Genomic DNA, 26,312 nt, shown 5'->3' with positions numbered 1-26,312 from the left:
GTGCACACATGCAAACACATACACCCACATCCCTACCTCCTTCTGCTATTATCACTGTTATTTTCATAATGACTCTTCTTTTTTATGGATCCCCAGTCCACAGTGCTAAAAAATTTAAATATCTACTTTATCTAACATACTAGAGGGTATGCAGGAAGTACAAATTCTCATTTAAAAATTAGAAGAAAAGTAGTTTACACAGATAAAATGATGAGGCGGGGTAAATCATATCGCATTTATTCCTAATTCTGAAGCTACCAATGTATTTTCAGGGAATTATGGGCTAATGTTTATTTATTTATAGGCTTTTTTTTTTCCTTTTTTTTTTCTGAGGCCCAGGCTGGAGTGCAGTGGTATGATATTGGCACACTGCAACCTCTGCCTCCCGGGCTCAAGTGATTCTCCTGCCTCAGCCTCCTAAGTAGCTGGGACTACAGGCATGTTCCACCATGCCCAGCTGATTTTTGTATTTTTTGTAGAGATGGGGTTTCACCATGTTGTCCAGGCTGGTCTCAAACTCCTGAGCTGAAGTGATCTGCGTGTCTCTGCCTCCCAAAGTACTGGGATTATAGGTGTGAGCCACCACCCCCAGCCTTCTAGAGGTTTTTAAACTTCAACATATCTTTTGTATTCTCTTTGCAAAGAATACTGAACACATAGGACTTACCCTAAGAAAATATTGTATGTCTGTTTTTATATTCAGTTAGTTATTTTATCAGCAGAGGATTTTTTTTTCAGATATGAGGAAGCCACAGATATCAGTGACAGAGTTTGCAATATTGGAGAGGAATTTGTAAATTGCAGTAAGTGTGATAATTATACACATTTCTTCATTGAGTGTGGATACCTGTATACACATAATTCTTCTATATGGAATCTAACAAAAATTCTGAGAAACACATTATACAATATATTCAACACACATGAGGCACCATAGAAATGTAAAAAGGAGACTCACGATTCCCAGTGACTGTGATTCCCTCCTTGAGGGTCTTGGTTCTTGCATGTGTGAAGATGTAAGAACAGAAAATGTTTGTTTGTTCCTGGAATTTGGGATCCAGTTGCTTTTCTGCCACCTTCTCGATATTGGCTAGAAGGTTTTTGTCATGTGTTGGCCGGTCAAAGACAAAACACTTCCGTTTTGGAAAGAAAAGCCTGATGCACTCCCTGGGCAAATTGGATGTTTGAACTTTGGGATTCTTGCCTGAAGGATAAGAAAAACGGAGAATATAGTGACAACAGTCGTGGTATAAGGGAGCTAAAAGTATTTTTGACAGGGTTTATTGTCTTTTTGCCATCTTCTAGGCTTACAGACCTCCTTTAACATAAACGTTCAATACTTCTGTGCACATGAAACTTGCACCAGTGATAAAATGCTGGCAGAAAACTTTGGGAGATATCTGATCCAAGTACAAACAAAACCCATGGCTAGTATCTGTGGATCTGAACGTAGTGCCGAGTATAAAGTAATTGTTACGAGATGTTTACTAAATGAATGCCTGAATTAATGAAATATCATATGTCAATTTCTTGTCCACTTCATTCCATGTAGAAACTGAGCTGTGGGACCAAAAAGAAGAGCCAGAAATAAAGTATCCAGGATAAACATTATAAATAGCAACATTTGAGGCCGGGCGCGGTGGCTCAAGCCTGTAATCCCAGCACTTTGGGAGGCTGAGACGGGCGGATCACGAGGTCAGGAGATCGAGACCATCCTGGCTGACACGGTGAAACCCCGTCTCTACTAAAAAATACAAAAACTTAGCCGGGCGAGGTGGCGGGCGCCTGTAGTCCCAGCTACTCGGGAGGCTGAGGCAGGAGAATGGCGTAAACCCAGGAGGTGGAGCTTGCAGTGAGCTGAGATCCGGCCACTGCACTCCAGCCTGGGCGACAGAGCGAGACTCCGTCTCAAAAAATAAATAAATAAATAAATAAATAAATAAATAAATAAATAAATAGCAACATTCGGTATAGTAAAAAAGATACCATGATTATTTTAGAAAACCACAAGGATGCTAAAAGAATTTGTATAGTGTTAGCTATTTTTTAGCAAAATCCTCTGAAGACTAAATGTAACAAGATAGTAATCTTGTTTTGTTTTGTTTTTTCGAGATGAGGTCTTGCTCTGTTACCCAGGCTAGAGTGCAGTGGCAAAATCACGACTTACTGCATCCTTGATTTCCCAGGCTCAAGTGATCCTTCCACCTTAGCCTCTTTAGTAATTGAGACTACAGGTGTGCACCAAGACACTAGCTGATTTGTTCTAGTTTTTACAGAGACAGGGTCTCACTATATTGCCCAGTCTGGTCTCAAACTCCTGAGTTCAAGTAATCCTTTCACCTCTTCCTTCCAAAGTGCTGACACTACAAGTGTGAGTCACCGTGCCCAGCCAAGAATGTAGTTTTAAGATAATCATCACTTCTCTATAAACTCTTAAGAGAAAAAGACATATTCCATTTGACAGTGTTGCTCTTCTGCCTATGAATTTTTAAGAAATGTTTCAAGAAAGCATAAATAGAAAAATGAAAGCAACAATGAGTACACTGGAATTGATATTTCTCATCAGGTTTTATCAGATACACACTCAGATAAATGTAACCCATTGAAACAATTATTATGAATTCTAGCATGGACACATATGTTGGGTTTAAGAGAAAAATCATAACATAGAAAGTAAAATGAATATTCCAACAATTATCAGAAATTTGAAAAGGCACAAATTATAAAGACACATGCTTCTTCAAGTGACTTTAGAACACAAAATCATTTTTGTAGATGATATAACTATACAGGTGTTGAAAAGTTATATCCTTCCATGATAAGAATAATATCCGTGTAGCATGTTGATGTAGTCTGGATGTGTCCCCTCCAAATCTCATGTTGAAATGTGCCCCCCCCCATGTTGGAAGTGGGCCAAGTGGGAGGTGTTTGGGTCACGGGGGCAGATTTCTCATGAATACCTTGGTATCATCCTTGTAGTAATGAGTTCACACAAGATCTGGTTGTTGAAAGTCTGGGACCACGCCCCTCTGTTTTTCCCTTTCTCACCATGTGACACATCAGCTGCCCCCTTCACCTTCTGCCATTAGTGAAAGCTTCCTGGGGCCCTGATTAGAAGCAGATGCTGGTGCCATGCTTGTACAGCCTGCAGAACTATGAGCCAAGTAAACTTCTTTTCTTTATAAATTACCCAGGCTCAGGTATTCCTTTATAGCAATGCAAAGTGGACTAACACACACACATATTTTTATTAGATAGGCTTTTCTTTGTAATTTCATGTCTAACAATTATCTGGTCAGTCATTTTCTAAACACAGAAAAGCCGAGGGGAAAACGAGGGATCACAAAGCATCTTGTTTTTTAGAAAGTCTTAGCACCATTAATGATCTGATTGCTACAAAGTACTAATTGTACACAAGAACAAATCTGTCTGGCAGATAATTTGTCCCAGCACTTTGAGACTCTGCACCCTGTAAGTGAACTAGGCTCCATTCCTAGAAGCTCTTGACATACCCCTCAGTCCCCATTTCTACCAGACCTCAGAAATCTAGTCTCAAATACAAATGAAACCCAAGAGATGGCGGGGGCAGTGTTTGGCAGATCACACACCCACTGGACCACCCACAACCCAGGCCACCTGCTGATACCTTGAATCAGCTTCAGGCATTCTCCAGGTACTCATCTTCTGTGATAGGGTGCCATTCAACTTCAGCTCAGGTGAAATCCCGTACAGTCCAAATAAAGAGTCTGGGAAAGAAACTCACGAACTCTGTGGAATCTTCTACCACTCCATCAGCAGGCCTTGGGAGGACTTTGCTGTGGGTTCTGTGAGCTCCGTCCACATAACTAGGACTTAGGTAAGGAGAAAGCAACTGTCTGCCCACAATCCACGCTGCTTTTATAAAAATATTATAAACACTGTCTTTTTGTCCTTTGGTTTGTGCACCAAAGGTAATTAAATTAAAGGGAAGGAGGAAATGACTGGATCTCCATTCTATAGCGTCGAGTGAAACTTGGTGATTCTGTTCTGTTCCTGGAAGGACTCTGCAGCTGCTCAGGGCCTGAGTGGTTGATGGTGCTCATGCTGTTGTAGGCAGGGTGCTGCACAGAACACAGCCAGAACCAAGATCCACGAGTCATTCTTAGGGTGCACATTAGGCGGACTGAGGTGTAGTCTTTAGAAATTGCAGGACATTTATTTTTTCAAGTCTTTCATTTATGATTTCAGCTAATGTACTTGCTGTACAAAGAAGAAGATAGGTATGAATGTAAACAACAGTTTGACAGTACAATATGTCTTCTAATCACAATTTCTTTACATATAAAAGGATTCTAATCTTGATAGGGTTTTCTTTTCCTCAATTGGATGAAATAAAGATGCATATATGAAAAACTACTGAACTATCTGGTTCTCAATTGGTGTCATGTGATGATGCTTGGCTTCTTCCAGTCTACATATTTATTGGCCATGCATCATGTAAAACCATATAGTATGCATAACTGGGGATTGTAAATATATTCAATTAAATTCAGCAAACACTTACAGGAAACTGAAGAATGCTTCTGACTGTTCATATGTTTCATAAGACTGTTCTTATGTTTATATTAGCAAATTTAATATTTACTCTCAAGATGACTATTTCAAAGTTGTGACAAACATTCATAATGATGAATCAATAAAATGACAATATTTATAAAAGAGATAACATCTTAGTAATGTACATAAGAGAGTGGAACCCATAGCTATAATGTTAAATTAAAAATTACAAGTCTATCCAGGAAGATAAGAGCTATGAAAATTGAAGAAAGTATATGTGTCTTTATAGCATAATTTGCCGTCTTTGAGTGCCAATACCCAGTAATGGGATGGCTGGGTCATATGGTACATCTAGTTCTATAGATCCTTGAGAGTCGCCATACTGTTTTCCATAATGGTTGAACTAGTTTACAATCCTAACAGTGTAAAAGTGTTCCTATTTCTCACAGCATCCTCTCCAGCACCTGTTGTTTCCCTGGCTTTTTAATGATATGCATTCTAACTGGGTGTGAGATGGTATTTATCTCATTAATGGTTTTTGATTTGCATTTTCTCTGATGGCCAGTGATGATGAGCATTTTTTCATGTCTGTTAGTGTATGGTCTTCTTTTGAGATATAAATTATGCTGCTAATAAAGACACATGCACCATATGTTTATTGCAGCACTATTCACAGTAGCAAAGACTTGGAATCGACCCAAATGTCCATCAGTGACGAATTGGATTAAGAAAATGTAGCACATATACACCATGAACACTATGCAGCCATAAAAAAGGATGATTTGTGTCCTTTGTAGGGACATGGATACAGCTGGAAACCATCATTCTTAGCAAACTATCCTACAAGAACAGAAAACCAAACACATGTTCTCACTCACTTAGGTGGGAACTGAACAATGAATCACTTGGACTCAGGAAGGGGCATCACACACGGGCTCATCATGGGGAGGTGGGAGGGAGAGGGGTGATGCACTGGGAGTTATACCTGAGAGTGTAAATGGCAGTTGATGGGTGCAGCACACCAATGGCACAAGTATGCATATGTAACAAACACACGTTATGCACATGTACCCTACAACTTAAAGTATAATAATAATAAATAAATTTAAAAAAAAAAGAAGACCAGTTAATGTGAGAAATACAAATTTACTTTCATTTGTTAAACACCGTAAATAAATAAATAAATAAATAAATAAATAAATAAAAAAGAAAGTATATGTGGTATGAAGGCTTCCTGGAAGTCGTGAGCTGAATGTTAAAGAATTGATAGAGGCCGGGCGCGGTGGCTCACGCCTGTAATCATAGCACTCTGGGAGGCTGAGGCGGGCAGATCACGAGGTCAGGAGATCGAGACCATCCTGGCTAACACTGAAACCCCGTCTCTACTAAAAATACAAAAAATTAGCCAGGCGTAGTGGCGGGCGCCTGTAGTCCCAGCTACTCGGGAGGCTGAGGCAGGAGAATGGCATGAACCTGGGAGGCGGAGCTTGCAGTGAGCCGAGATCGCACAACGGCACTCCAGCCTGGGCAACAGAGGGAGACTCCGTCTCAAAAATAAAAAAGAATTGATAGAATGTGGATTCGAAGAAATGAAGGTGATTCTGCAAGTAGAAAGACCCACAGAAACAAAATTAGAGACTGTAGATTTCAGGAGTCTTTGCAATAAGAACAGAGTTTATTGGTCTGACAGAGCAGAGGGTAAGTGCAGAAGATAAGACCGAATAGGGAGCTCCAGTACCTGGTTGATTAAGGGCACTAAAGGTCAGGCTAAATTTGTTTTTATAAATTAGAGTATGTCTAAATTATAGATAGTCCAGGAATTATTTCTACTCTAAAAAGCATGTGTAACTGGTTCCTAAAGCAAATACAAAAATTGAGATCTAGAGATTTCTACATGATTCCAGGAGATTTTATATGGGATTTTGGAGGTAGGAAGAATAGCCTATTCATTACTTATGTCCCCCAATCCCTAATTTTTAAAAAAGCAATCAAGGAGGATTCTTCTTAGAAGTGGAATTCGTGACAAACAACAAACTATTTAGACAGGAGAATGTTACCATTTGATAGATTACTTTAAAGTACCTATAAAAATCCCAAAGGCATTTTGTTTATTATTATTTTTTTGTAGAGATGGGTTTTCACTATGTTGCCCACGGTGGTTTCTAACTCCTAGCTTTAAGTCATCTCCACTGTCTCAACCCGGCCCCAATAATATTCTTAAATAAATATAAAAAACAATCCTAAAATTAACACAGAATCACAAAATGCCCTGAATAATCAAAGTAATCTTGAACCAGAAGAACACAGCCTGGGGCATTATATTTCTTCATTTCAATTTATATTGCAAAGTCACAGTAGCCAAAATAGTATGATACTGGCATGAAAACAGACATAGAGATCAATGGAACAGAATAGACAACGCAGAAATAAACATACATCCACAGTGAACTCATTTTTGACTAATGTGCTGAGAACATACATTGAAGAAAGGATGGTCTCCTCAATAAATGGTGCTGGGAAAACAGATATCCACATGTATGCAGGAGATCTATATTTGATCCTATTGCCTACCATACACAAAAACTACTGAAAATGGATTAAAGACTTAAATGGACAGCCAGAAACTGGATCCAGAAATCTCACTACTGTGTATACATCCAAGGAAAATGAAATGACTATGTCAAAGAGAGATCTGTTCTTTTATATTTATTGCTTACTATTCAAATAGCCAAGGCATGGAGTTAACCTGTTTCCATCAACAGATGAATGAATTTTAAAAAATGTGAAATCTATATACAATGAAATACTATTAAGCCTTCAAAAAGAAGGAAATCCTGTCATTGGCAACAACCTGGAGGAATCTAGAGGATGTTAAGCTAAGTTAATAAACCAGGCACAGAAAGACAAACACTGCATGATTTTACTTATATGTGAAATCTAAAAGAGTTGAACTCATAGCAGTAGAAAGTAGAATGATGGTTACGAGGAGCTAGTGGAGAGGGGAAAAGGAAGGTTGGAAAATGTTAGTTAAAGGATACAAAATTTTAGTTAGACAAAAGAGGGGGAAAAAAAGATATGAAGCCATAAAAATACCAGAAGAATACACAGGGAAAAAACTTGACATTGCTTTGGGCAATGATGTTTTTAGATATGACACCAAAAGCACAGGTGACAAAAGCAAAATTAGACAAGTGGGATTGCATCAAATTAAAATGCTTCAGGTAACAAAGGAAACAAGCAGCAGAGTGAAAATGCAACCAATGGAAAGGGAGAAAAATATTTGCAAACCATATATTTGATAAGGGGTTAATATCCAAAGTATATAAGGAACTTATATAACTCAATAGCAAAAAAAAAAAAAAAAAACCTCATACCTCATTTAAAATGAGCAAAGGTGCTGCAATAACTTGCGTGCATGTGTCTTTATAATAGAATGATTTATGTTCCTTTGGGTATATACCCAGTAATGGGATTGCTGGGTTCAATGGTAGTTGTGTCTTTAGCTCTCTGAGGAATTGCCATGCTGTCTTCCACAATGGTTGAACTAATTTACACTTCCACTAATGGTGTAAAAGCCCACAGCCTCACCAGTATCTGTTATTTTTTGACTTTCTATTAATATCCTATTCTGACTGGTGTGAGATGGTATCTTACTGTGGTTTCCATTTGGATTTCTGTAATGATCAGTGATATTGAGCTTTTTTTTCATATGATTGTTGGTCACCTGCATGTCTTCCTTTCATTACAGCACTATTCATAATAGCAAAGACATGGAATCAACCTAAATGCCCATCAGTGATAGCCTGGATACATAAAATGTGGTAAGTAAACGCAATAAAATACTATGCAGCCACAAAGAAGAACAAAATCATGTCCTTTTCAAGGACATGGGTGGGCCTGGAGGGCATTATCCTTAGCAAACTAAAGCAGGAATAGAAAACAAACACTGCATATTCTCACTTGTAAGTGGGAACTAAATGATGAGAACATACAGGCACATAGAGGGGAACAACACACACTGGGGATTATGGGAGGGTGTGGGAGGGGAAGAAGGAGAGAAGCAGGGAAAATAACTAATGGACACTAGGTTTAATACCTGGGTGATAAAATAACCTGTACAACCAACTCCCATGACATGTTTATCTATGTAACAAACTGCACATCTTGCACATGTACCCCTGAAATTAAAATAAAGATTAAAAAATGATTAAAGAACCTGAATACACATTTCTCAAAAGAAGACATACAAATGACCAATATGTATATATAAAAGCGTATAAAATTGCTAATTATTAAGGAAATGCAAATTAAAACAAAAATAAGATATCACCTGACATATTTAAGATGGCTATTTCCAAAAGAATTAAAAATAACAGTTATCAGCAAGAATATAAAATAAGGGAACATTTGCTGTTTTTTGGAGTGTAAATTCATGCAGCTATTATGGAAAAAGTATGGAGGTTCCTCAAAAAATTAAAAATAGAACTACAATGTGATCCAGTAATCTTACTTTTATGTATAAATCCAAATGAAATTAAATCAATATTTTAAAGAGATATCTGTACTTTCATATTCATATTTATATTTAAATATGGAAGTATGAATATTTAAATATATCCATAATAATTGCAGCATTATTCACAATAGCCAAGATATGGCAACTACCTGAATGTCCATCAATAGACGAACAGAAAAAGAAAACATAGAGTACGTGTATGTGCATTGTATTAGTCCGTTCTCATGCTGCCCAATAAAGACATACACGAGACTGGATAATTTACAAAGGAAAGAAGTTTGACTCACAGTTCAGCATGGCTAGGGAGGCCTCAGGAAACTTACGATCATGATGGAAGGGGAAGCAAATACATCCTTCTTCACATGGTAGCAGGAGAGAGAAGAATGATAGCCAAGTAAAGGGGGAATCCCCTTATAAAGCCATCAGCTCTCATGAGAACTTACTCACTATCATGAGAATAGCGGGGGGAAACCACCCACATCATTCAATTACCTCCCACCGGGTCCCTCCCACGACATGTGGGGATTATGGGAACTACAATTCAAGATGAGATTTGGGTGGGGACACAGCCAACCCATCCATAGCATGCATATATATATTTATTGAATATTGAATATTATATATATAATATATATATTCAATCTCAAAAAAGGGAATTTTGTCATTTGCAACAACTTAGATGAACACCGAGGTCATTAGGCTGAGTGAAATAAGTCAGACATAGAAAGACAAATACTGCATGATCTCACTTATTTGTGGAATCTAAAATAGTCAAACTGTCAAACTCATAGCCGCAGAGTGGAATAATGGTTGCCACGGGCTGGGGATAGGAGAAATGAAGAAATGTTAGTCAAAGAGTATAAAATTTCAGTTACGCAAGATAAATAAACTCTGGAGATCTACTGTACAGCAGTGTGACTGTAACTAACAATACTATATTGATTGTGACCTTAACTTCTGCTAAGAGGACAGATCTTAATTGTTCTTACCACACCAAAAAATAAAAAGAGAGCATAGAAAAAAGAAAATGGTAACTATGTGAGGTAATGGCTATATTATTGGCTTGATTGTGGTGATCATTTCACAGTGTATACACATATCAAAACATCAAGTTGTACAGCTTAATTATATACAATTTTTATTTGTCAATTATACAACACTAAAGCCGAAAAATAAACAGAATTTCCAATGCCTGTTTGGGCAAAAATAAAGTGTATATGTATAGAAATTTAGAAAGTATTCCCAAATAAGTCTCAAACTAAGACAAAAAAAGAGAGAAATTTTTTATTTCACCCATTCATAAGAAGCTAAATACCAAAAATTCATCTTATAATGTTTATTGTAGGAAGAACAAATACTTTTACATGAGGACCACAATCAGAAGTGTCTCAAAGCCTTCCAGAATGCTCTGTGGGTAGTTGATGAGCTTCATCATGAGAAATATAAACTGAACTCTCTTAATTCCAACCCTCAAATGTACTCTTCACGTGGTAGCTCAGAAGGTGGGTGAGAGGCCTTTCCTCATCTCCTGAGATTGGAGTCAACACCTCTTCTCTTTCTTATCAAGGCACTGTTATACGCAACTGTACGTGGTGAAAGCTGTGAGGTGCTGCCTGGATCACAGGTGTCAGCTCTCTTAATGAGAGAGTTTTCCAGGACAGACTTCCAGTGATTGACCAGCACCAGGGATGAAGGCCTAGCACCCTTGTCCCAAAACATGGTAACTCAAAAGGGCCATTCCAGCCACAGAGCTCCAGGTGGAATTGACGGAGGCCAGGGACTGCATTGCATTCCAATCTCCTCCCTCTCGGCAACCTGCTTCTTTCCCAATCACACTACACCCTGAGGGCTCTTTGTGGGCAGGACCTTTACTTTGTTCACCAATGTCTACGCTACTCAGCCCAAAGTCCTGGAACTCAACTGCTTAACAAGATTTTATGAAATTGAATCAAATCATTCACCACTGTGCCAAGAAATAAAAGAATGTTTTACCTAATATACCATGATATCTAATCTTGTCTGGAAGTGTGACTCAAACAGGTCAAAGTTTGCCTTATTCACTGTAGTTGGATTTCTAGTTTTCACAAATGTATCACAACAATTAAATTACAAGGATCATGTCTGGAATAAAAAGAACCTGCCTATGACTCCCTGTCTTACCTTTTCCACATCGCCCAGACCCTCGGTGTCCAGAAGGACCAGGGTGTGGTTTGGCTTGGAGGGGTGGGGCACACACCACATCCAGATGCCCTTGGTTTCAGACTGCACCGTGGAGCCCAGAGGGAAGCCTGCAGGGAAGAGGAGGAAGCTAAGCATGGGGACAGCAGAGCAGCCAAGCAGCCCTGGGGCCACAGATTCAGACTGGTTGGATTGTAACTAACCCAGCATACAAGATGGTGCTTTCTGTATTTCCTCAAGAATGGCTTATTTTATGAATAATCTTTATAAAAAAACAAGGGACACTAAATGTGAGAATGATGCCAAGCAAGGACTCAAAATGGTGACAAAGAGGAATCTATGAATCAGACAAAATGTAGGTCACTAATAAAGGAACATCTTAAAAAGTGGTGGGGTTCAAAGTCAGAGAGGTGTGGGTTGAAGAAACACATGAGAAACAAACATGAGAAAAAAGACAAGAGAAAAAAAACTCAAAAAGGGAAATTGAGATCATTTTTTGCATTGAAAAGCGGTTAAAAACTAAAACACAAAAACAAAACAGAAGTCGGTGGCCACGATGGGATGTGAAACTCAGGAAGAGTTTTTAAGATTATATAGATTAAAACATCTTCATATGTTGTTGAGAATATTACATAAAGAAAGCAAACTACTTTGTGAGAGAAAGGAGACACAATTAGAGGAACCCAGGACTTGAATACACAAGGGAAGGTAGGATTCTGGGCACTAGTAATGGAGAGTTTCCTTAATGGGAATGAGGGAAAAAATATGAGAACGGATTCTTGTAACGTAGCTGTTTGGTGGTAAGAATTAGAATGAGAAGGTTGGTTTATTGAAAGGAATTGGAGTCTACCTTCATGTGCCTGGGGTAGAGAATGATGAAACTGAGATATAGCTGGAATCAAGCAACCGGCCTGTGTCCCAGGGTACCACTTACCATGATTCTGTCCTGCCAGATGGTTCATCAAATAGGATTTCCCTGTACGGTACAGTCCTACAATGGCCACCACCACCACTGGCTGAGAAATCTTTTCAAGAATCTGTATAGCTTGCTGGTTCACCAACAGCTTGTCATTGTTGTTTTCCACCAGGCAAATGGGGGCCAACATTTTGGGTCCAGATTCCATGGCAACTTCCAACCTAGAAGAGCCTCCCAGTAGAAATAACGTTACATTGTCATTCTCTGTCTCAGTGTTTCCCAAACACCCATCAACATAGGACTGAGGAGACGTCTATGTTTCTATTGGACAATATGTAATCTAGCATTAGCTGACTGCAGGGAAGGCTTCTTTTTTTTTTTTTTTTGAGACGGAGTCTTGCTCTGTCGCCCAGGCTGTAGTGCAGTGGCGGGATCTCAGCTCACTGCAAGCTCCGCCTCCCGGGTTTTACGCCATTCTCCTGCCTCAGCCTCCCGAGTAGCTGGGACTACAGGCGCCCGCCACCTCGCCCGGCTAGTTTTTTGTATTTTTTAGTAGAGACGGGGTTTCACCGTGTTAGCCAGGATGGTCTCGATCTCCTGACCTCGTGATCCGCCCGTCTCGGCCTCCCAAAGTGCTGGGATTACAGGCTTGAGCCACCGCGCCCGGCCGGAAGGCTTCTTTTATCACTCTCCCAAATCTGTAATGATGTTAAGTGATGAAACATGGAACGTTATCTTCTTTAAAGTTTTATTTCAGTAGTAATATTAAAATCCAAGTAATTGTTACCATAATAGGGGGCCCACTAATACTCTAAGTCCTGTGATGCATGCCTTAAGTATCTGATCTCACTGGCACAAAAATCTGCAAGTTAGAGATTATTATAGCCACGAATATGCAAATGATATCATGAGTCTTACAAAGGATGAATGCAGAAATCATATAACCGGGATTATGAACCTAGACAATTGAGTAAAATAGCAGGCTAGGAAGTTCTAACCCCTTCTCTCCTTGGAGACATCACAAAACAACTTTAAAAAATGGCTAAAATGATCTTATAGGAGCTCTGGAAAACAGTCATAAGTCTACAGCAACCAGGCAAATGTCCAATATTTTTAAAAGGCACATTCAAGATGGTAGGAGATTCCATGGCATTTTGTTTGCCAATTCTACCCACTCCACTCAGTGACATGGTCTTAGTTTGGAGGAGGTGGTGTTTCACTTCCCAATTCCTTCCCTTGAAGTGGAGGGAGCAAAGACCTTATTTGTAACACACTAATCTGACTGGGAACTACCTGTTCTGCCTACCTTGGATTTCTGGTATGTCATACACAATGATTTCTGGCATCATACACAATAATTTTTTGTGTATGATACCAAAACCACTGAAAACAAGTGAAAAAAATTAAATACACCATACTTCATCTTAATTAAAAACTTTTGTGCATCAAAGAACACTGTCAACAGAGTAAAAAGGCAACCTATGGAAAGGGAGAAAATATTTGCAAATCATGTTTCTGATAGAATACATAAAGAACTCATAAAACTCAATAGCAACAACAGCAAAAAAAACAAACAAACAAACAAAAAACACAAATTCAAAAATGGGCAGAGTAGACTAGATGTTTCTCCAAAGAAGAAATGGCCAATAAGCACATGAAAACACGCTCAACATCATTAATCACTAGGTAAATGAAAATCAAAACTACAGTGAGGTAACATGTTAGACCCACCCATTAGGACTATTATTTTTTTTTTAAAGCCCAAAACCCCAAAACAGAAAATAGGTGTTAGCTAGGATGTTGAGGATTTGGAATCTGTGTGCACTGTCCATGGAACATAAACTGGTATTGTCCCTATGGAAAACAGTATGATGGCTCCTTGGAAAACCAAACATATAATTAACATTTGATCAAGCAATTCTTCTACATATACACTCCAAAAAATTGAAGGCAGGGACTCACACAGATATTTGTACATCAATGTTTATGGCAGCGTTATGCATAATAGCCAAAAAAGATGAAAACAACCCAAACGACTATCAAAAGATGAATAGATTAACAAAATGTTGTATATACCTACAATGAGCTATTATTCAGCCATAAAAATGTATGAAATTATGACACATGCTACAACATGGATCACCTTGAAGACATTATGCCAAGTGAAATATGCCGGACACAAAAGAACAAATATTATATGAGGTACTAGAATAATCAAATACATTGAGACAGAAAGTAGAAGTATAGCTACCATGGGCTGGGGGAGGAGGGAATGCAGAATTGTCATTCAAAGGTAGAGAGACTCAGTTTACATGATGAAGTTCTGGAGATGGCTGCACAACAATGTGAATATACTGTCACCAAAGTATATTCTTAATTAGTAAAATAATAATTTTATTATGTGTATTTACCAACAAAAAAAGAGAGTAAAAGACAAAAGCCTGGATAATCTGGCAACTTATTACTCTGTGTTATGCTACTGCAACCACTTATCTGTCAGAATAATTTACCTCAAAGACAATGGTTACGCTATAAGGTTTTTGATCAACAACCTGCAGTAACTTTTTAATGATCACCATATACTGAAACTTGTTCTCTAATGCATCAGTGTGACCTTATATGTTTGTCTTTTATCTATAGGTTTGGAAGAGTGATGGGAATAGAAGGGAGAAGGGAAAGGATCCACTGTGGGATGAGGAAACTCTAGAGAATACAGGCTATCTTTCCAAAAGGGAAGCAGGAGAATGTCCAGAATCTAAAGAATTCAAGTACAGGCTGAAGTACATAGCCTAGAAGGGTCAGGTTCTCTGCAATTTACTCCCACAGATAAGAATAAGAAAAAGAGTAAGAATAACAATACATATAATATTGCATATTATGGAGAGAGATAAATTATAGATATCTAGAGAGATAGATAAATTATCTACATATATATTAATAGATAAGTTAGATTTCTTTTTGAGAGATAAAGTCAATGTCACTGTTGGGTGAATCGAGGTGAAAGGCATATGGGATTTAATTGTAATTTTTTTAGAGGTGAAGTTTAATTCCATAAATTTAGTATTGAAAGTGCAATCATTCTGTAGATCTCCTGGCACATTTGTATTGCCATTATATTAAAATTGTTTTCTATGATGTCTGTAATTCCTTGTAATCAGAAAAATGTAAAAATAATATTGTGTTCAAATGTCTCAAATACTCAGTTTTGTATTGATATGTCAAACATTCAAGATGCATCTAATGCCCATCAAAAATACCAGCTGTATCATTCACTACTTATGTGGCCTTGACCCAGGAGCTTCATCTAGCTGAGCCTGTTAATTATAGGGGTCTGTGAGTTAAATCATACATCCAACCCGGAGGGTATTTTGATAATAAAACAAGACATCGTAAGTTTATGTCTTTGCATAGCATGCATCACAAAAAGAGGATTTCAGTAAATGTTGAATTAAATGGAGGTTAAGCTACAACAATTACAATAACAATTGGTCCATTAGATTATATATTTCAACAAAATAAACAAATTATAAATTACTAAGAAACAAAAACTACAAATAAATTTTCCACGAGAGCAAAACTGTAAAGTTCAAGCACGCTGTTGCTATACAACCTGTTTTTGTCTGATTCTTCACTGAGGGGAGTAAGGAAAATGGAGATCAAACACGAGGTCCTGATTTCCACACTGAAATGCATTGTAATGTGATGTGTAACGTGTTCATCACATTATAGTGACTGCAACTGTACAGTCCCTTCTTTAAAGTGAACACTAAAGGAAGGTCTAGGAAGATGTGGCTGCTCCTGCAAACAACTTTATATAAACCAGGCCTCTGGTTTCTTAGCTGTGTGGGAACCACAGACCTTTTAACTTCTACTAAATGAAATACAGCTGTTCAATCCTAGTCAGGACTGGTTTTCAAACTCTGATGTACATAAGAATCACCTGATCACTCCGAGGATCATTTCTTTTGCTGGGCAGAAGGTCTTTAATAAGCTCCCATTCTCAGCAAACTAACAAAGGAACAGAAAACCAAACACTACATGTTCTAATTCCTAAGTGGGAGTTGAACAATGAGAACAAATGGACACGGGGGGCTGGGGAGCACGGTGGGAAACTCACACACTGGGGCCTGTTGGTGAGTGGAGGGCAAGGGTAGAGAGAGCATTAGGACAAATACCTAATGCATGCGGGGCTTAAAACCTAGATGACGGATTGATAGATGCAGCAAACCACCATGGGACATGGTGGTTTAAAAAAAATCTTTTTTATTTTAAAAATAGTTTCTATTCTTCTTTAAAAAAAAAAAAAAAGAAGAAGAAGAAGAAGAAGAATCACCTGAGAGTATTGTTCAAACCCAGATTCCCAGGCCTAAGTATCTATCTGTTTAGCAAGAGCTACAAGTGACTCTGATGTTCCTATGGGAAACTAACACCACACACACACACACACACACACACACACAAACACACACAGAGTTTCAACTATGTAATTATTTTTAAGTAATAAAGACCAACGATGTGGGGCCTAAGTTTATTTCTACATAGAGATTTATAGAGCTCTTATTCTGAAGCTTTCCTAAGTGTGACCACTAGAAAGAAAAGAAATTCTCCCTTCAGGTTAATTGCCTGGAAGCTCCTTGTCCTCTGCATTCTGGGGCCTGCGACAGGGCCTGTTAGAGGTAGTCAGGCAGGCGCCCACCAGAGTTCTTTCCAGGCCACTCACTGCTGTCCTGAGTTGATGATCAGGGAGGACCACACCCAGGGGGTCGCGGTGTGCCTGGCTGTCACTGCTCAGCTGTCACTGGTTCAAGTGGAGAGGCTGAGCTTCCCCAGAACTAAAGGCAGCCACAGACTCTTGCAGGCCAGGCAGCAGGCACCGTGCGCTTCCTGCCCATTCCTCAGCTGCCACTCTGAATCAGAAACCAAGTCTTGAGTTAGGGACTAACTTGCATTTAAGAGAAAGTGAACATACCTGCCCTACAGCACCGCAGGTCCAAGAGCAGTTTTCAGTTGCCTCACTCACCTCTTGTTCTCTTTCCTCCTACTACTTTTCTGTTCTTTCCCTCCTTTATAAAAGGAAAAAAATGCTGAGTAAGCTAGTTGTTTTCCACAAATGGGGTGGTGCAGTAAAACTAAACTTGAAACTAAAATTAATCCATGCTATTATTAAAGTGTTAGCAGAGCCATGTCTGAATCATCTGATGTGAGTTTGAGGATGGGTGTTGGGTGCAGGGGTGAGAGGAGGTCAGAAAAAATCAGATACTGTGCAGTCACACCTTAGCAAGCACAATCCTGCCAGCTTTCTTTTGTCTTCCCCATCTTGGAAGGCTTCAGGGACTTTCTTCTTGATACCACTCCCAGGTGGCTTTAGTCTCCTCGGCACACAAGATAAACAGGAAATCTACAGTAGTCACATAAGCAAAGCTTTAGAAACCAAGCATATTTTAAGTCTTTTTCTCATAGTGGGAATTCCTGAGTTCTGCGGTCTTTTGTTAGTGAAGAATTTTTGATATTTTAAGTGTGTTCACACGTGCACACACACACACAGAGACAGAGAGAGAGGGGAGAGAGAGAGAGAGATCTAAAGATATTACTGGTGTAAGAAAAAGAATGAACCATGTCTTTTACAGCAACATGGACGGAACTGGAGGTCATTATCTTAGGTAAAACAACTCAGAAAGTCAAATACCACATTCTTACTCATAAGTGGAAGCTAAATAATCTGCATACATGGACATAGAAGGTGGAATGATATGCACTGGAGACTTGGAAAAGTGGAAGAGTCGGGGGTGGGTGGATGATGAAAAATTACTTAATGGGTAGAATGTACATTATTGGTGTAAGGGAAACAATAAATGCCCAGACTTTACTAGTTAAAAAAAAAAAAAAAGGTCTTGCAGGTTAGATTTCAGACCCCTGCAATAAAGTGAATATTGCAATAAAGCAAGTCACATAAACTTTTAGTTTCCCGGTGCGCATAAAACTTATGTTCATATAATGCTGTAGTCTACTAAGTGTGCAATAGCATTAAGTTTGAAAACAAAATTACATACCTTAGTTTAAAAGTACTTTATGGCTGACAAATGCTAACAATCGTCTGAGCCTTCCGCAAGTTGTATTCTTTTTGCTGGTGGAGAGTCTTGCCTCAATATTGATGGCTGCTGACTGATCAGGGTGGTGGTTGCTGAAAGCTAGGGTGGCAATTTCTTAAAATAAGATGACAATGAAGTTTGATGCATAGATTGGCTCTTCCTTCTACAAAAGATTTATCTGTATCATGAGATGCTGTTTGATAGCGTCTTTCTTTCTTTCAAAATTGGTGTCAATCCTTTCAAACCCTGCTAAGCTTCATCAACTAAGTTGATGTAATATTCTAAATCCTTTTTGTCATTGCCACAATGTTCACAGCATCTTCACTGGCAGTAGATTCCATCTTAAGAAACCACTGTCTTTGCTCATCCGTAAGAATCAACTCCTTATCCTTTAAAATTCTCTCACAAGATTGCAGCATTTCAGTCATTTCTTCAGGCTCCACTTATAATTCTAGTTCTATGGCCATTTCCATCACATCTCCAGTTACTTCTTCCACTTATGACTTGAATCCCTCAAAGTCACTTATGGAGGCTGGAATCAACTTCTAAGCTGCAGTTAAGGCTGATATTTTGACCTTCTCCCGTGAATCATGAATGTTCTTAATGGCAACTAGAATGGTAAAGTTTTTTTCGGAAGGTTTTCAATTTTCTTTTCCCAGATCTATTGGAGGAATCACTGTCTATCCCTATCAGCTATAGACTTACAAAATGTATTTGTTAAATAAGAAATTGAATTGAGAATTGAAAGTTGAAATTATTTCCTGATGCATGGGCTACAGGATGGATGTTGTGTTAGTAGACACGAAAACATTAATCTACCTGTACATCTCCATCAGAGCTCTTGGGTGACCAGGTATATTGTCAATGTGCAGTAATATTTTGAAAGGTATTTTCTTTATGAATAGTAGGTCGTAAGAGTGGGTTTCAAATATTCATTAAACCATACTCTATACAGATGTGCTGTCATTTATAGTACTGTACTTATAGAGCACAGGCAGAGTATGTTTAACATAATTTTTAGGGATCCTGGGATTTTCAAAACAGTAAATGAACATTGGATCCAACTTAAATTCACCAACTGCATTAACTCCTAACAAGAGAGTCAGCTTGTCCTTTGAAGCTTTGAAGCCAGGCATTGACTTCTCCTCTCAACCTATGAAAGTGCTAGATGGCATCTTTCTCTAATACAAGGCTGTTTCATCTACACTGAAAATGTTTTGTTTAGTGCAGCCACCTTCATCTATGATCTTAGCTATATCTTCTGGATAACCTGCTGCAGCTTCTACAACAGCACTTGCTGCTTCACCTTGCACTTTTATCTTATGAAGATAAGCTCCTTTCCTTAAACCTCATGAACAAAATTTTGCAGCTTCCTTGCCTCTCTCAACCTTCAGAGAATTGAAGAAAGCTATGACCTTGCTCTGGATTAGTGTTGGGCTTAAGGGAATGTTGTGGCTGTTTTGATGGATCACTAAACTTTCCACTGTTACTAAAGCTTTCTCCACTAACATTTTAGTAATAAAATACCACAAAAACTTTCTTGCTATTTGCGATCAGGCTGTCTCATTTTCTCATCATTCGTGTGTTCACTGGAGTAGCACTTTTAATTTCCTTCAAGAACTTTTCTTTTTCATTCACAACTTGGCGAACAGCCACAGGAGGCCTCTCTCGGTTTTCTACATGCCTTCCTCACTAAGCTTAATCATTTTTAGCTTTTGATTTAAAGTAAGGGATTTATGACTTCTCTTTTACTTCAACACTTAGAGGCTATTGTAGGCTTATTAACTGTCCTAGTTTCAATACTGTTGTGTCCCAGGGAATAGGGAGGCCCAAGGAGAGGGAGGGTAGCAGGGAATGAGCCATTGGTTAGAGCAGTCAGAACACACACATTTTTAAAGTTTCTATCTTATATGGATGCGGTTCATGGTGTATGGAAACAATTCCAATAGTAACACCAAAGATCACTGATTGCAGATCAGCATAACAGATATAATAGTAATAAAAACTTTGAAATATTGTGATAATTACCAAAGTGTGACACAGAGACTTGAAGTGGGCACATGCTGCTGGAAAGCTGAAACTGATAGACTTGCTCTACACAGGGTTGCCACAAACCTTCAATCTGTAAACACACAATGTCTGCGAAGTGCAATAAAATGAGGTCTACCTGTATGTATGTACTCATATATATATATATGTACACACACACACATATATTTACATATAAATTTGTGGCACAATGAAATGTTTAGAGTTTATTTGAGGAAGAAAAAATTCATGAATTGGGAAGCACCAAACCCAAGGAGGTTTAGCATTAGGATGACCAAGTGTCAGAGGCAAGTATTTATAAGACAATTATGGAAGCAAAATAAATAAATTACTTTAGCAGTTACAGTATTGCTTTTAGTTTACCTTGTTGGAAAGTCTCTAGTCATATAATCATACATTATTTCACTGCTTATGACTGAGTTGGGGCAGAAAAACCTCTACCTCCATTCTCTTAAAGTCCTTGCTGGGTACAAAAATTGACATAAGAAAGAGTAACAGGTGAGACGCATAAGATGTTTTATGTGGCATGAGAGCCATGTAAAGAAATGAAGACCCAAACAAGCAGTTAGAATTAATTACTTACATAGTGGATTAAACAAAGACTAATTGGCTGTGAAGAAGTAGCTAAATTATTTGCGAGGAGGCTTAAAAGATAAAACTATTTTAACAAAGTCTGCACAGAATTCTTTGGGTTTCAACTTCTCATCCTAAAGATAAGGATGTTGCCTTTCCTTCTAGTATAGAGAGTGTGTCTTTTACATGGGAGTTTCCTCCTCTGCTTTTAAGAAACAGCATTACGATCAAACCCTGCTGTTTTTCTAGTTCCTTTAGCTTAAACATTTCATATGCCAGAATAGCTATTTTAACTCTTTCAATTGGCTGAGCTTAACTTTTGTTTCTAATATAAGCATGTACCAGAAATTGCCCAAGTTAATTTTTGCTTATGTTTGTAGTTTGAGCAAAGTTAAGGCTATTTTTAAGACCCAGTTGGTTTTGTTTGCTCAGGGATTTGTCAGGCCCAGTCTCCACTTTAATATTATGTATGTGTGTATGTACGGAGACTATGTATATATGTATTCAAATATATGTCTAGTTACACAATCATTTTTACAATAGAAAAATTAGAAAAATATAGATAAGTAAAGCTAAGAATGACTAATACCTAATTGTATTACCTACAGTTACACATTATTAACATTTTCCTCAAATTCCTGCACTCCTCCAGCACACAGGCACTCTCCTAACATAGATATCCTCTTTCTACAGAAATTTAGCCAATTGGCCCAGTTTCAAAGGAATTTATTTAGTTAGATAATAAAGCGATTGTACATACATTTGTTCGTGGAGTAAAGAAATGAATGGGCTGGACGCGGTGGCTCACGCCTGTAATCCCAGCACTTTGGGAGGCCAAGGCGGGTGGATCACCTGAGGTGGGCAGTTCGAGACCAGCCTGACCAACATGAAGAAACCCCGTCTCTACTAAAAATACAAAAATTAGCTGGGTGTGGTGGCACAGGCCTTTAATCCCAGCTACTCAGGAGGCTGAGGCAGGAGAATCACTTGAACCAGGGAGGTGGAGGTTGTGGTGAGCTGAGATCAAGCCATTGCACTCCAGCCTGGGCAATAAGAGTGAAATTCCATCTCAAAGAAAAAAAAAGAAAGAAAGAAAGAAATGAATGAAGTGTATAATAGGAAAATGATAGGTGAAGTGGTGAAATGCCTGAGGAAGCTGGGCTGTGTAAGAACAGAGGGAGTTCTCTTATTTTGCACTTACCCTACCATCATTCCTATCTATGTAAATTTTTTTAACAAAAGGTTAAATAAGCCAGGCTTGGTGTGTTTACAAGTAGTCCTACCTACCCTAGAGGCCAAGGCAGGAGTAACACTTGAGGCCAGGAGTTCGAGGCTATAATACAGTCTGAACTCATCTGTGAATAGCCACTACATTCCAGTCTGGGCAACATAATATGACCCTGTCTCTGGAAAAAAGTCCACACTAATATTTTAGAATTTGCATACCATAAGTTTCTGTGACAGGTATTCTAGGGGATCCACAGACAATGTGCAACAAATGGGTGTAGCTGTGTTCCAGTGAAACTTTATTTACAAAAGTAGGCAGTGGGATAAATTTGGCCTGTGGATGTAGTTTGCTGACCCTGGATTAGGTAAATGTAATGCAACAACGTGCAAGGGACTATCACCAGCCCAAATATCATTATCTTACAAGTTATGAAACAATTCCAGAATCCCAATCTGATTGTCTACTTTTAAGGTATTTGGGTCAAACAGCATGTAAAAATTCTCACTGGAGCAGAGATACCAACAAAGAGTGTGCTTACTCCATTGTCTGAATATCAACCAAGTGAGTTTCTGCCTGGGTTGCTGGGCAATGCATTGACATGTCTGCTCAATTAATTGTCTATCTCCCAAAAACATAGCACTCCCCATAGCTCCTCCTAGATAAGCCATAGAGTAACAAGTGGTGATGGAACATAATCAGTGGTAATGAGGAAGAGCCTGGTCTGGCTTGGGGGACACCTGCTTAGGTCTGCAGGCCCCTGTGGGTGAGCAAGAAAGCCTAACATTTGGATGTATGTCATGATGACTAAAGCTAGTCTGAGTGGGACAGGCAATGGTGAAGATTATAAATACAGGACTTTGCAGGGATATTTCTGCTTGCATTTGCTAGACATGACCTGTTCACCCCAGCACAGATTAAGAAACAGCGCAATGATCATGGGTGTATCACAAAGCTATGCCAAAAAGATAAGCCCTTGCACGCACTGCCATCTTGTGGTAAGATTTGGTAATTTATTTGGTCATACATGAATGATTGAATTTTCCTGCAGAAAGTGATTTATTGATATTGATGTAGAATTTTTAGAATTATTGATGTTAATATAGAGTTTGCAGAAATTCATCATAAATTTTGTTATAAAAATATAATATATTCAAATCAAAGTTATTGCTCAAATGTTTGAATTATCATATTTAATATATTAAGTTTATTATAATATAAATATTTATTGTAAATTTAAACTTTTGTGTATTTAGTAAACATTATTTATTATTACTATAAATAATATTTGTGTAAATATTATAAAATGAATGTTTGTTAATCTCTTAATTATATTAATAAAATAAATGTTGATAAATAGTATATAATTACAGTAAAAATAAATGCATAACAAAATTTAAGTTGTAATATAGAAGAAATTCACATATATAAGTAAATCAACACATTGACAATGTTGCCTTTATGCATTTTATAATGTGAACATTGTCTACGATGTAGGTTCTTTAAAGTTTGATCGCAATAATGAGACAAATGGTAAGGTCTTAAATTCCCATGAGGATAATATATTTTTATGTGATTTCTCCTTCCAAGGAAAGACACTTGGATGTGTATAGCTTTTGTGGGAAATGATGACAGGAAGCCAAGGAAAAAAGAGTAAGCCAGGGACAATGAAAAAGCCAAAAAGGTGAATTAATGAGTTGGTTACCATTGTGGGTAACCAGAGATCAATACTAAAGAGGATATTCTGAAGAAATACATAGAATGCATTTCCTAATTGTCTCCTAGAGGGACAATGTGGGCCAGTGGTCCCCAACCTTTTTGGCACCAGGGGCTGGTTCTGTGGAAAACAATTTTTCCATGGAATTGGTGGAGGGGTATGGTTTTGGGATGAAACTGTTCCACCTCAGATCATCAGGCATTAGATTCTCACAAGGAGGGCACAACCTAGATCCTTTGAATGTGCAGTGCATAATAGTGTACAAGCTCCTATGAGAATCTAATGCTGCTGCTGATCTGACAGGAGGCAGAGCTCAGGCCTTAGTGCTGTCTCCCTGCTCACTTCCTGTATGGCCCAATTTCTAACAGGCCATGGTCTGGGGGTTCAGGACCCCTGATGTGGACTATTTATCCCACAACCTACAGTTTCCATTGGTTGAGACTTATCCCCAGGGACTTTAACTATTTTGAATTTACAAGCTGCCCTTGGGCAAAATAGACACCCTTTCACAGCTTGGAGAAATACCTGAGTGAGAAAAGGAGAAAGACCCTCGACAGAGGACGTAGCAGCATGCCGGGACTGTCTGCCACGGCTGCACTGCTAAGTGGATTTGAGAATAGAAGCAAGTGGCAGAACGAGCAGACATGAGTTTTGGCAATAACAAGCTGAGGATTTGGGGAGTGTGGTAGACTAATCTGCATAACCTATTCAGACAAAGACTTGTGTTAAAAATGTAAAATTCTGGATTAAAAAATGTTTAATATTTTCAAAAGCAATATTAAAAATGGACTAATTTGTCATGAATGATCTTAATGACCAAATTCCAAGGGAATGTGGGAGACCAAAGAGTTAAGTGGAGTATTGAAGCTGTTTATTCCTAATAGCATTTGCCAGACAAGGGAATGAAACCTTCAGTTTGGAAGGCATTTATGAAGAGGCCAGAAGTCAAAGACCAGAGCTTGTCTAAAGTAAAGAGTCCAGTAGGAGGCCTCCTTTAGATGTTAAAAGACTAAACCAGTGATTCTTAATACTTGCTGCACATGAACATCAATTGGGGTTCTCCTTAAAAACTTGAACTCTGATCCATCACTAGAGACACTGATTTAGTAAGTCTAGAGTTGAGGGTGAGAGTGAGTGTTTTTTTAAAGCCGCGTCCCACCTCCAGGTGGTTCCAATTACAGTCAAGGATGCAAAGAACTGGAGTAAATGTCCAGAGCAAGTGTGAACTAGAACTAGCAGGGCAAGCAGGTTTAGGATTGGCTAGCTGGAATAATTTCAGTGGGCTCTGCGGCAGAGGGATTGTTCTTACTTTTGGTATTTGGCCTTTGGGTGCGTAGGGCAGATGGACAGTGGCCCAGAGTGTGAGAGCCAACAGAGAAAGTGGTGGGGTGTGGGCTCCAGGTTGGCTGGTTTGCATAGGAAAGGCACACTTGCAGGACAATCACTTAGTATCTCTAAGAACTAGCTAGCCCTGGGAGGGTCAGTCTCTCCAGGATCAGCAAAGCCCCAAGATGTCTACATCTTTAAATAGGGAAATTAGAAAATGTGGTAATTACAGGGTTACATATTTTGGATAGCCTATGAAGTCAAGCCAAGAGCTTAGCACAAAACACCCAGAATAGTCAAAATGACCTGAGAATGAAGAACAAAGCTGGAGGCATCACACTTCCTGATTTCAAAATGTATAACAAATCTGCAGTAATTAAGACTGTATGGAACTGGCATAAAAATAGACATATAGATGAAAGAAACAGAGAGCTCAGAAATGAAATAAAATATTTTGAAAATATATTGAAAAGGCACTCAACATCACTAATAATCAGAGAAATGCAAATCAAAACAACAGTGATATATCACCTCCTACCTATTAGGATGCCCATTATTAAAAAATACATGAGCATTGATAAGGATGTAGAGAAATTGGAATCCTTTCACACTGTTGAGAATGTGAAATGGTGTGGCAACTCCGCAAAACAGTATGGAGGTTTCCCAAAAAATTACCTATTATATGATCCAGCAATACCACTCCTAGGAATATATCCAAAATAATAAAAATCAGAATCTTGAAGAAAAATCTGCACTCCCGTGTTCACTGTAGCCTTATTCACAACAGCCAAGATATGAGAAAACACAAATGTCCATCAACAGATAAATGAATAAAGAAAATTTGGGGTGTGTGTGTGTGTGTGTGAAAGAGAGAGAGAGAGAGAAAGAAGGAGAGAGAGAGTATTATTCAACTTTAGAAAAGAAATATGTTCTGTCATTTGAAACAACATGGATAAACCTGAAGGACATTATGCTAAACAAATAAAACCAGTTACAGAGGACAAATATTACATTACCTCACTTATACGTGGAATCTAAAATGGTCAGACTCATAAAAGCAGAAAATAGAATGCTGATTGCCAAGATTTCGGGGGGAGGGAAATGGGGAGTATATTCAATGGGTATAAAGTTTCAGTCATAAAGATAAGTAAATTCTAGAGATCTACTGTACAACATAATGGCTATAG

The 26,312-nt window shown here is 38.4% G+C and overlaps 1 protein-coding gene across 1 annotated transcript in view; it reads right to left on the bottom strand.

Moving 5' to 3' along the window:
* Window positions 1–12,394, bottom strand: part of LOC101022121 (guanylate-binding protein 4) — a 33,683-nt gene extending 21,289 nt beyond the window's left edge. The window contains 4 exon segments of the mRNA XM_031650593.1: window positions 4,045–4,095; window positions 4,097–4,148; window positions 11,209–11,340; window positions 12,165–12,394. Coding sequence (XP_031506453.1) covers window positions 4,045–4,095; window positions 4,097–4,148; window positions 11,209–11,340; window positions 12,165–12,354 — 425 coding nt within the window. The 5' untranslated portion in view covers window positions 12,355–12,394.
* Window positions 12,395–26,312: the final 13,918 nt, after the last annotated feature.

This window comes from Papio anubis, chromosome 1 (assembly GCF_008728515.1).
Source record: "Papio anubis isolate 15944 chromosome 1, Panubis1.0, whole genome shotgun sequence".
In the NCBI taxonomy this organism is placed as follows: domain Eukaryota; kingdom Metazoa; phylum Chordata; class Mammalia; order Primates; family Cercopithecidae; genus Papio; species Papio anubis.
The sequence above is the reverse complement of the archived record's forward strand: the minus strand, read 5'-3'. Positions and strand labels throughout refer to the sequence as shown.